The 12837-nt window shown below is 35.7% G+C and overlaps 2 protein-coding genes across 2 annotated transcripts; one reads left to right on the top strand and one right to left on the bottom strand.

The window, feature by feature from the left end:
* LOC143590665 (NADH dehydrogenase [ubiquinone] iron-sulfur protein 1, mitochondrial) lies at window positions 1-5274 on the top strand. The gene is made up of 4 exons (XM_077071082.1): window positions 1-464; window positions 2587-3128; window positions 3202-3576; window positions 4122-5274. Exons 1-4 carry the CDS (start codon window positions 62-64, stop codon window positions 5019-5021), a joined length of 2220 nt encoding a protein of 739 aa, XP_076927197.1. The 5' UTR covers window positions 1-61; the 3' UTR covers window positions 5022-5274.
* A 1001-nt stretch (window positions 5275-6275) lies between these two features.
* On the bottom strand, window positions 6276-8693 carry LOC143590662 (DExH-box ATP-dependent RNA helicase DExH18, mitochondrial-like). The gene is made up of 2 exons (XM_077071080.1): window positions 6580-8693; window positions 6276-6509 (listed from the first exon to the last, which is right to left on the bottom strand). Exons 1-2 carry the CDS (start codon window positions 8691-8693, stop codon window positions 6461-6463), a joined length of 2163 nt encoding a protein of 720 aa, XP_076927195.1. The 3' UTR covers window positions 6276-6460.
* Window positions 8694-12837: the final 4144 nt, after the last annotated feature.

Below are 12837 nucleotides of genomic sequence, written 5' to 3'. Positions count from 1 at the left end.
TACCTTCCACCTTCACAAATCTGCAACTCGTTGACACAAATTAAAGTCAAAATCAAAACCAATGGGGTTAGGGTTACTAGCTTCCAAAGCCCTCCGATCCAAATTCCTACCCACAAACCCTAGACTCCTCCGTACCATCACCTCCACACCGGACCTCCACAAACCCGAATCCGCAGCTGAACCGGCTCCAACCGAACCGGATCTCCCGAAGCGGACACCGATTGCCGGAGCCAGGGTTCATTTCCCCAACCCGGATGACGTCATAGAGGTCTTTGTGGACGGCTATCCGGTTAAGATCCCGAAAGGTATGACGGTGTTGCAGGCGTGTTCGGTTGCCGGTGTGGACATACCGAGGTTTTGTTACCATGACCGCTTGTCGATTGCTGGGAACTGTCGGATGTGTTTGGTCGAGGTCGAGAAGTCGCCTAAGCCGGTCGCCTCGTGTGCAATGCCTGCACTTCCAGGTTGGCTTTCACCTACTTTGCCAATTGGTGTTAGGTTAATTGGATTAGTTGGATACTAGATAATTGAATGTTAGGGTTTCTAGAGGTGCAAATGAGCCGAGCTCGAGCTGGTTCACTAGCATGCTATTTATATAATTTTCAGAATATATTTGTCTTTGTGTGTGTGTATAATTATTAAGTTTTTGATGTGATGTTATGAATAATATTACTTATGTTATATATAAAATTATAACTGAAAAAAGTATATATATAAATATATAAAATTAGTTAATAAATAGTGAACGGGTCAAGCTTGAAAATTTGCTCACAATGCCTGCACTTTCACGTTAGATTTTCCCTAATCTGGTGTTAGTTTGATTAAATCGAATATTAGGGTTTCATAAGTGGCATGAAATTGTCACTACAGAGAGAGTTTTATAAGTTTTAGCCTATGATTTTAACTTATTTGTAAAGGTATATGATGTTTGTTCTTGCTAAAGTAGGCTACAAATTCAGTGCTGTAAAAATTCGTATTAGTCGCTAGTCCCCACCCCACTGATTATTATTGGACTAGTCGGTAAATTAATCAGTCAACGGTCAAAGTCCCGGTTAAAATTTGATTGAACTTAGTTGGCGTTTTCTAACGAGGTTTTGGCCAATATCAGCGGTTTTAAGCAAGGTTCTAGCCAATTTCTGGCTAAAGTGTGTATGTGTATATATAAAACTGAAAATTACATACAAAAATGTGTGTGTGTACATAATACTGAAAATTATACATTAAAGTCCCATCCGATTAATCGCTAGTCCCCATCCCACCGCCCGACTAGCAACTGTTACAACCTTGACTATAATAAGAGGTTGTGTATATTTCCAGGATCTTTACATGTGAAACTTTAATTATGGTGGTTATATGTTTTTTTTTCTTATGTTTATACCTGGTCATAAGTTCTAAAATATGTTCCATTAATTCAACGTCTGATATGGTGTTTGGTTTGAACATATAGTTTTGAGTATTGATTGAATGTCTGAAGTGCTCTAATGTCGTATAAAATGAAGAAGATATGTGGCTAAAATTAATGTTAATAGGCTATCAAGATAGTGAACATGAATGGTGTTGGTGTTTGGTTGGTCAAGTTTAATCGAACAAATTGACGTTTGAATCTGGTGTTAGTTTAGTTGAATTAGCAACGTGTATAGTGTAATAATATTTGTTGGACCAAAATTGAATGTTAGGTTTTTCGGAATTTACTCTGCAGAAGTTGAAAATGCATCTACATAGTATAAGGTTTACTGAAGGTTCAATGATTTTCCTATAAGTCGAGCAGGTTTAACTTGTGCTTCTGAATTTATATATAAAAAGTTATGCAGATTTGTAGGATCTTTACATGTGACACCATAGCTAGCATTGTTATATGGTGGTTTACTTATATAGTTTTCTTTTTGCACGTTGAGATGTAATAATGTCTTAATGTGAGATTTGAATGGTTATCATGTTGTAATGTGATTATATAGTGATGTTCATTTCACCAACTTTGGATTAAAAATGTGGAACTTTAATGTTTCTGTGGTAGGTTTGTTGATCGGTTGGTTTTATATTTTTGGGAATAGAATAAATATTTGACCATCATTTTGAATATCCTAATCCTTGCCAAACTATCATACTTGTGAAATATGTTTTGTCACATTTAGGATTGTTGGTCAAATTTAATCACGGTTAAGTTATTTCAATCGACATTTTTCATCTATTATGCTTGTCATTTAAGTAAAACAGTCATTACACTTGCAGAGTTACAGACAAATGCAAAAATAAGTTAAGGACATCGTAGTTGGCATGAATACCCGAATAGGGACAAAATTTGTTATCAGAGGTTTTGTAAAATGATTGATTGTATCTTTATAAATGTGAAAACTGCAATAGCTAACAACTTAACAAAAATAAAAAAATTAATGCTCAAACTTCAAACAATTTGATTCTTCATATTCTAATCAATTTGTTACGTTAACATCTGTGAATATTTGGCAAATTTTCGTGTTTCTTGCCAACTACAGTGTGTTTTCTTTTTGCATGTTTTAAACTGTATTATATTTTTTTTTAAAATCAAAGTATAGGGCATATGTTTCTAACTTTTTTTGGGGGTTGTAGGGATGAAAATAAAGACCGACACACCAATAGCCAAAAAGGCCCGTGAAGGAGTAATGGAGTTTCTTCTAATGAATCATCCACTGGATTGCCCTATTTGTGATCAGGGCGGTGAATGTGATCTTCAAGATCAATCCATGGCCTTTGGATCTGACAGGGGTCGTTTCACCGAAACCAAAAGATCTGTTGTGGATAAGAATCTTGGCCCGCTGGTCAAGACTGTGATGACCCGATGCATCCAGTGTACCAGATGTGTTCGTTTTGCCAGTGAAATAGCTGGAGTTCAAGATCTTGGCATGTTAGGGCGTGGAAGTGGTGAAGAAATTGGTACTTACGTTGAAAAACTCATGACCAGTGAACTTTCTGGAAATGTGATTGATATCTGTCCTGTCGGTGCACTCACCTCAAAACCGTTTGCTTTCAAAGCTAGAAACTGGGAATTGAAAGGAACTGAGACAATCGATATTACTGATGCTGTTGGTTCCAATATTCGTATTGATAGTCGGGGCCCGGAAGTCATGCGCATTGTGCCACGCTTAAACGAGGTACTATTAAAATTGTTTATGTTAAAAGTAAGGGCTTTTTGTCATTACCTTATTTATTTATCTCTTGACACAGGATGTTAATGAGGAGTGGATTTCAGACAAGACACGATTCTGTTACGATGGTTTAAAGAGACAGAGATTAAACGATCCCATGATTCGTGACGGTGATGGGCGGTTTAAACCTGTGAGCTGGCGGGATGCTCTTGCTGTGGTGGCTGAGGTCATTCATCAAGTCAAACCCGAGGAAATTGTTGGAGTTGCTGGTAAATTAAGTGATGCAGAGTCCATGATTTTACTAAAAGATTTCTTAAACAGAATGGGGTCAAATAATATATGGTGTGAAGGAAACGGTAAGAACACAAATGCAGATTTACGGTCCGGTTATCTTTTAAACACCAGCATCAGCGGTTTGGAAAAGGCTGACTGCTTTCTTCTAGTTGGTACACAGGTACCGCTTTCTTCAAATCTTTTAACTGTGTTTTATGTAGGGGTGTGCATGAACCGAAAACTGATCTGTAATAGCAAAAATGAAACAAAAACTGAGGGTTTGGTTTTATGTTGTCATGAAAAGCGAATTTTCGGTTTGGTTTTGTATGTAATTAAAACCAAAAAAATCCTAACCGGATGTATGGATTTTCAATTAAATTTTGGATGCTAAGATAATTTTTTAGGACTAATCAACAGTGTAACTGAAATATCAAAATTGTATAATAATCAATTAATCATTAGTTAACAAAAAGATCTAGGCCAAAATTTATTATTTTGGGCCAATTTTCTTTTGAAACCAAAAATTTGAAACACAAATTGTAAAATAAAAAAAAAATGAAACTGAACCGAACCCAAATCGGGAAATCGAAACCAATCGGTTTTCAAAAACTCGAAAACTGAATTTTCAGTTTGTGGTCCAGTTTGAGCTCAAAACTGACCCTTACACAATCATATAATTATTTCCTTTTCTTTTAGTTATTTATGCAAATTTTGTTATCATGCCAGCCACGGGTAGAAGCTGCAATGGTTAATGCCAGAATCCGCAAAACGGTTCGGGCCACACAAGCTAAAGTCGGCTACATCGGTCCACCAACCGATTTCAACTATGACCATCAGCATCTTGGCACGGGACCCGAAACCCTAGTTGAAATAGCTGAGGCTCGCCATTCCTTCACCTCTGCTCTTTCAGCCGCCAAAAATCCCATCGTAATAATTGGTGCAGGGGTCTTTGAACGCGAAGACAAAGACGCGATTTTCTCACTCGTTCAATCACTTGCAGCCAAGCACGAAAACCTAATTCGACCTGACTGGAATGGAGTCAATGTTTTGCTCCTGAACGCTGCTCAAGCGGCTGCCTTGGACCTTGGCCTTGTGCCCGAATCTGACAACAGCATTGAATCGGCTAAGTTTCTATATTTGATGGGTGCTGATGATGTTGATTTAGATAAGGTTCCGAAGGATGCTTTTGTGGTGTATCAGGGGCACCATGGTGATAAGGGTGTGTACCGGGCTAACGTGATCCTTCCTGGAGCTGCATTCAGTGAAAAAGAGGGGACGTATGTGAACACCGAAGGGACAGCTCAGCAAACCGTGCCAGCTGTTCCGACTGTCGGTGATGCTAGAGAGGATTGGAAGATAATCCGGGCTCTTTCTGAGGTTTGTGGGGTGAGGTTACCTTATGACACCATTAGTGGGGTCCGCTCGCGTATTAGAACTGTTGCACCAAATCTGTTGCGTGTGGACGAGAGAGAACCAGCTACGTTTTCTGGGTCAGTTAAGCCCGAGGGGTCGGGTAAGGTGACTGCAACACCGTTTGGTGTGACGATTGATAACTTTTATATGACGGATGTGATCACAAGGGCGTCGAAGATCATGGCACAATGCAGTGCCTTGTTGAAGAAGTGAGTGATTGGTGTAAGTTTTTAATAAAGGTATCTTTATAATTCCGGTTTTGAAGAAGCAAACAAAGCTGTTGGTTGTATGATCATAAATGGCATGCTGACATTTGATAAATGTTTTGTAATTTGTATGGGATTTGACTGTTGCAACGATGTTTGTTTTGTTGCCAGAAAAACCATGTTCAGAACAACTTATTTGCACTTGATGTATGTTTTAAACAGTTGTTACATTTCACCTCATATAAAATGGCCTGCCACATGTAAAGTAATCAATGCATTTGCATTGATTCTAGAAAATTGATGAATATTACTGGTTCGAATTTAGTTAATAGAGATTAAAACTAAACATGTTTTGCAAATTTGTTGGCAGGGATCAATTGATTATAAACACTTAAGTGAGCAATAAAAAAATGAGATCAAATCTGTTTGTGAACAGTTTTCAGAAATGGTGGTTGTAAACTTTGAATTGGTTTGTGAGATTGCTTCAGTAAAAAGAATAATATAAATTGAACAAACGTTTTCATTCCGATTCATTTCGAGTGTATTATTTTGGGCATCACACCGATTTTATTATTTTGCTTTGGTTGGTAGAGCAAGTGTGTACCCTACCAGTTTTATAACGAACCGAAGCGGTACCGACCGAATTCCAGTCGTGTACCCATCACAACGCTTTATCACGCCACAACACGGAGTGAATATTACTGGTTAGAAAGAATTTGAATCCGATTCAACTTGTGGAATGTTAGTGTAGAAAATAAATTTTACAATTGAATATTTATCATTACAACTTCAATCTGAACACTTGTTACAATAAATCTTGTGTGACCTATTTGCTTCACATTGCTATTAACTACAACTTCCTAAAGTCAAAAGTGAATCTCAAGACAAAACATGAAAGATTCACAAGATACTCCAACATGATACAAATAAATACAGATTACTAATGAGCCACTAAACAAAATACAGTAGCTAATACTAATGAATGGGTGGGATCTAAATTTTACATCACTATTATACGAGTATTCCGAAATTAAATAATCATCAAATTCACATTTACTTAACAAAATACAGCAGCTAAATTTACATTTAGAATGATTTTCATAGCACAAAGTATAACCACAAGTTTCCAATTGTTGCAACATTACAAACTAAGATATACCAAGTCCCATAAAAACAAAAGTTTCAATTTCATATCAATTATCATTAGCCACGTAAGCAGGAAAAATACTCACTTGATTGATTCTTGTGTTTCAAGTAAAATACCAAACTGCTTTGCCAAAAAAATAATAATAAGTTAAGTAATATATTTGAACCGTAACCGCTTTAATCTCACAATAAACAAATGCTACAATAATAAAAGAGAAACCTAAGCTTTAAAGAGTGCTGCTTGAAAACTTGTCTCATCCCCTGCTGGCTGAATTATTATCTGCAGATGCATAGTGTCTCCTATGCAGTCACATTCTCTATAGTTTTTATATCCTTTTCTTGCCTTTTCCTGCAAGGATTTAAATAAAATAAATAAACAAAATTAAACAATTTAAATTAAAAAAAAAAAAAGAACTTACTGTTCTTGCAGCTTAACCATAGATCTAGGCCTCTGATAACCATCCTCAAAATCATTCTTCTTCCCTTGATTCCTCGACTCCGGTTTCCAACTCGCTTTAATAAGCGATTCGCCTAACAGCTCAGCAATATCGGTCGCCATCGCCTCGGCTTTCTTAACATATGGAAAAGTTTCCTCCTTGAAGTGATTTGACAACCATAAATACATAGACACAACCTGATGCTTACTCTCTAAATCCAACAACTCGGTATCATTTCTAGCAGAGCTCTTCGGCATCCCCATAGCCAAACTAACGGGCACGTTTTGAGAATAAGACTGAGCAAATCTCAACAAATGATACATCGCCTTTGGGTCCCGAATATTAACCGGAGCAAAACAGAAGTTAAACCGGTCCTCAAGAGATAGTCCTTGAACTTTCTCCAACATATTAGCAACCTTTTTTATATGATCATGTTTACACAAAAAGTACGACCCGTCCAACCGACAATTTTCCCCAAATTTTTGAAGTAACTGGGAGAACGTAACGTCCGCGATCTGGCCCGCGAATAACTCGACTTGCTCGAAAAATGGGAACAAACCGACCTTTTTAACTTCATCAAACGGTTTTTGTAAACATTCGATCAAGTAGTCCAAATCTTCCATGTGTAAAGTGGTGGTAAGCCCGTCCGGGTAAATACTCCCTCTACGCCCAGCCCGGCCCGCAATTTGCTTCACTTGTGAAGCGGGAACCGGCACGATTTTATCCCCGTTGTACTTTGATAAACTATAAAAAACTACCCGTCTTATATTAAGGTTTAATCCCATACCGACCGCATCACTCGCAACCAATATGTCATACTCGTTACCTTGTTCGTTAAACAAATTCGCTTGGTGTCTACGCGTCTCGGGTGGCAACGCCCCATAAATAACGCAACATTTATGATTCGTGTGCTTTTCAATAGCTAACTTCACTTCAAAAATCTCTCGCCTTGAAAACGCAACGACACAATCACCCGAACGAACGTTTCTTATATCTCCCAACAAGGTCTTAGCTTCCACCACCAACGGTTTAAATCTTTCATAGTGATTTTCAATCAACTCGTCACCAGTTTCCCGACATATATTTCTAACAATATCCAAAACACTCGGATCCCCACATAAATGTATCTCATCGGCCTGCAAACCAAGCAAAGCCCGGGTCCACGCGTACCCTCTATACACATCCGACATCATCTGAATCTCGTCAATAACCGCCACCTCATACAACTCCTCCGTCGAAACCATCTCAACCGTGCAAGCGGTGTGATTCCCGAACGGAACATACTTCTTTTCTTGACCCGTAAGCAAACTACAATACACACCTAACGAGTTCACCTTATCGAAAACTTCCATAGCCAAAAGCCGAAGCGGGCTGCAATAAATCCCCTTCTTCGCTTCCATAAACCGTTGCAACGCATTATACGTCTTCCCGCTATTCGTCGGGCCACAATGATAGATAATCTTGCGTTTAATCGCCCTAGCAAACGGAAACCACGTCTCGGGCTTCGTCAAATCCGCAGACGATATCATGCTCCTAAACTTCTTAATCTCATCGGGAAACTCCTCCAAACAATACTCAACAAACACCGGAAACAGAAACCTCTCGGATTCGGCATCGGGACCCAACGACAACAAGTACCCGGCAAGCTCATCGTCACATCTCTTAAAGAAAAAGTTTCTAAAACTATGTGCGGCAGTCGGGAAAAAGGCGGCGCTAATGTAGATAGCTAGAGCCTGATTGGAAGCCCAGCCGGAATTGGAAAAAACCCGAAAGATTTCGGTAAGCTGTTGCCATTGATCAAGGTTTAATTTTCTTGCAATTGGGGCATCACGAAGCCTGGTGTAAATGTGTACGGGATCAATTGCAGAAACATGTAAAAATCCATCCTTTTGATTATTATGTAACCCAGAAGTTGAATTATTAATATCAGACGGTGTGCAAAAGGGTCTGCTAGAATAATAATAAGGGAAAAAGTGATGGGATTTAGGGTTGGAAAATGAAGGAAAAGGGTGGTTAAAAGATGATAAATTTCTAACCTTGGAAAGGTGAAGAAAGTATACGCTGCGGAGAAGACGAGTTGCAGGGTTTCTTGCCATTATTCAGATTGAATGAAGAATAATGAAATTACATAATAATAATAATAATAATAATATGAAGAAGAAGAAGAAGAATTGCAGGTGGTGGATGACAATGATAATATGAAGAAACAGAAATTGGTAATTTGGGATGGTGGTTATTAGAACCCTAGAAAGTTTAATGGTAAGAAATTGAAATGGGTCGGTTACTAAAACCCTAGAATAAGTTATCCAAACCGCTCGATGGTCACTCGAAAAATGCTCGTTGATTTTGGCTCGGTTTGTAAACGAGCTAATTGGCTTGGCTCGGTTTGTAAATGAGCAAAACAACGACCAAGCCCTCACTTAGTTCAATAGGTACATATATATATGCACGCACACACACACATATAAATATAAATATATAACTTTTTAAATCCTTTTAAATTTTTCCGCGTTCATTAGATCACAAGGGCAATGATCAAAACCAAGGAAATATTATATCAATATAAATGATAAAAATAAATAGTTAAAACATCATGTTTGGGTTTAATCGAAAGTGATTTGGGTTAAATATGGCCACGATCGTTTTTAAAACATTAAGTTCATTTTATTTTGAGCAAAACAAGCAATTAGCTTATTGGAATTTAAATGGGTTCAAGGGTTGGACTTTTTATTTATATATCTATACTATATATATAATACATTAAATAAGGGCAAATCACATACTACAACTTAAAATGTGGGTAAAGTGGTCATTCCAACATTTTACATTTTTCTTTAAAATAGTTATAAGATTGTTCCTTTAACTTTAATAAAATTTTGCAAATTTAAGGAATAGTTATAACTTTGGTTCTTTATCTATTAATAATTTATTCTTCATAATTTCACTTTTAACTTAAATACCCAACGATTTTTAAACGGTTATAACTTTTTCATACATTAATATTATTTTTTAAAAATTGCATCATAAAAACAAGAATTTAATTCTCTTTAATTTGAGTATGATATTGTCATAGTTTCTTTTCAATTAAAAAATTAAAATTTTACATATAGTCGTTTGCCGTCAGGTTTTGATGATCTTAAATTAAACCATGAGCCGAGCCATTATTAACAGTTTTTGGTCACCGAAAATTGCAACTAGACCGTTGGAAATTACCCAACAAAATCAAACCATTAACAATGGTTAGGTTTCGTTTCGTTTGTACTTCGATAGTAAAATGAGTTTAAAATAAGAATTATGAATACCTATACCAATAAATGGTTTCACTGTTACAAACGAAACGACGAGCACCCATAAATCTTTAATATGATAAGGTCTGTATTTCCCGCTGCATCGCGCGGGCACCCGTCTAGTTTTATTAAAACGTGTCGTGTTTCATAATCCAAATTATTTGAGTATTTTCTGCCTAAGCTAACAAATGAACACATGAATGAGCATCATGTTTTATACTATAAACACAAATATTTTATATACGTTTATTTTTTATAATAGATTTTAATTTTTGAGTATCATTGTATCAATACCTAAAAATACCTAAAAAGTGTCAATAACGAATCCAAACTTATGACATATAAGTTAGCAACACACAAGTTTACCACCAGATCAATATACATACTGTTTCTTATTCACTAATTATATATATATATATAACTAGTTTGATCCTCCCGTGTTACAGGAGTTTATTTAAAGTTTTGTTTTTAATCGTTTTTCTATTTTATGATAATTATTTTATTTTTTAACGTTGTTTTAATTTAATACATATATATTAGTTTGTTATTATATTTTTTAACGTTTGGGTTTTATCAGTTGAGATGTTTAGGTTTTTTAGATTTTTAACAAACAAACATAAACGAACACGAGCATGTTGATTTTTTTTAAATGTACAAACATGAACACAAATATTTGTCTAATGAAAAAGAGGCATTGATTTAGTTGACGATGGTGGGTAGTATTGGAATTTAACCGACGATTGAGATGATAGGCCAGCAACGAAGAACATGTTAAACAAATAAATTAAATTAGGGTTTGAAAATGAAAGTGTTTATCAATAAATGAGATCTTATAACCCATTTGAGGGCTATTAGAGGTTGGTAAGACACATAGCCCGTGAAAATTATTCTTTGATAATTAAGGGGTTATTTCACAAATAAATGAGATGTTATAACCCGTTTAAGGGTTATCCGGGTTTGGTGAGACTTATGACCCGTGAAAATTATTGTTTGTTTATGAAATAGTTTTACAATTAAATGAGATGTTATAACTCATTTAAAGACTATCCGGGTTTAGTGAGACCCATACCCGCGAATTCGAGTCAAATGCATGAGAAACCTCCATTTATAAATCAAGTAATTTGGTGACTCTAGAGAATGGGGGGAACAACCTGAGAGCGACACCTATGATTTTATGGTAGACAATTATATAGATAGTTAGATGTTTTTTTTATTTTATAATTTAAAGACCTTAATTAAGTGAGGGCATAAAATCATATCTTGATTTTGCTGGCTCAAGAGCTGAACACTGACCCTGGTCAAAATAGTGGGGGCATTTTGTAGATTAACGTATCCCTAGTAAGTAGAATTTTTACCATTAAGATGATGCTACACATCCAAGAGCTCCAATCAAATTTAAGAGACTCAAAACGTTAATTTCTAGATGGTAGATGGACCGTGGGTGCAACCAACTTAAGCCACCAACCCTTATTTTTCCACAAAAGGTTCAACCACTATAATGCATGATAGTTACTAGCTAATTTAAAACTACATGATCACGTACCTATATATAATTATATACCATCACACAATCATGGGCCTACTTCATTTTATTACACGCATTAAAACCCTAAATGTTTAACTAGAAGATATCATGATCACTTCACAATCACCCCATTTCCCCTTCCAAAATCCCACTTACAAATATGAAGATGAAGAGCCACTAATTTTAACCACTGGACCAGGACATTGTCAGGATCTAGATCGTTGGCATAGTAGAAGGGAGTTTCTCAAGAGCTACCGGTTCTCCAAGGGACGCCCGAGACTAAAGGAACAAATGACGAAGTGTGCCAGAAAGATGGGTCTAAGGGTTTACAAGTTGACCTTTTCATGGCCAAGTGTGTGTGTTTTAAGATGTTACGTGCCATTTCCATGCCTGAAAGTACAAATTGTAAGCCAAGATCATATCCATGCTGACAATGATGTGTTTCTGGACCATGTATCACATGGATTTGTGCGTCGTAAATCTATCTTTGTAAATCGCTAGATATTATACACATAAACTTAAAAAATGTTATGTTGTGTTACTATTTCAATGTACTGTCGCTTTAAAAGATATATACTGATATAGTTGTAAACTGTATTTTCAATTTTTCATTCAATGGCATTTAGGATTTTGATCAAACACGTTCATAAGATGCATGATTGGTTTTTATATTTTTGATATCACAACAACGCTGAAATCGAAGGTTTACCCACATTTTCTCACCTCACACACACAGAGACAAAATTAGAACCCTGGATCATTATCTATTCTAACGTTACCTCCCTCAATCTTATTTAGGTTTGTGAATACTTACTATCCAAGTCATGTTTATGAGTTGACGGTTCGGACCCAATATAAGCTCAAAAATTATATATGAACCCATCAAGACATGAATCTGAAAATTATGCCACACATGGTGAACATGAACATACTATATGTATACGCACTTGCCGCAAACATGAATTGTATATATCTCAAAAAGATTATTTATTTTTTGAGGAAATAATATATATATATATATATATATATATATATATATATATATATATATATATGGTTCAAGAGAGAAATGATATTATTGCAATAAATGCGAGAAATTAATATGGACAACTAGTTTTGTTTTAAGTTTTGAATGCTTAAAGCTAAATAAAGAAAGTATTAATCATTCTCTTTCTTCAATTAATATAACTAATAAACCATAATACTTATCTACTTAATTAATATAACTAATTAAATTATTATAATTGGAAAATATTAAGAAGTCGTTTATTTTTATAACTTATTTTTTGTGTCTTGAATTTTTTATCCAACACAAGTATAATTTATTCATACATTAAAATTTGTTTCTATCCAAAACTAATTTCTTCAAACTCAATATATTAATATCCATCAACACATACTTACATTATAATGAATAATACCAAAACT

The sequence above is a fragment of the Bidens hawaiensis genome, unplaced genomic scaffold (assembly GCF_021521415.1).
Source record: "Bidens hawaiensis isolate Kalapana, Puna unplaced genomic scaffold, B.hawaiensis_p1.1 tig00038715_1, whole genome shotgun sequence".
Lineage (NCBI taxonomy): Eukaryota > Viridiplantae > Streptophyta > Magnoliopsida > Asterales > Asteraceae > Bidens > Bidens hawaiensis.
The sequence above is the reverse complement of the archived record's forward strand: the minus strand, read 5'-3'. Positions and strand labels throughout refer to the sequence as shown.

Coding starts and splice junctions, on each gene's coding strand:
- LOC143590665 (XM_077071082.1), top strand. CDS start 62: ATGGGGTTAGGGTTACTAGCTTCCAAAGCCCTCCGATCCAAATTCCTA. Junction 465..2,586: donor TGCAATGCCTGCACTTCCAG/GTTGGCTTTCAC, acceptor TGGGGGTTGTAG/GGATGAAAATAAAGACCGAC. Junction 3,129..3,201: donor TTGTGCCACGCTTAAACGAG/GTACTATTAAAA, acceptor CTCTTGACACAG/GATGTTAATGAGGAGTGGAT.
- LOC143590662 (XM_077071080.1), bottom strand. CDS start 8,693: ATGGCAAGAAACCCTGCAACTCGTCTTCTCCGCAGCGTATACTTTCTT. Junction 6,510..6,579: donor ATGGTTAAGCTGCAAGAACA/GTAAGTTCTTTT, acceptor AAATCCTTGCAG/GAAAAGGCAAGAAAAGGATA.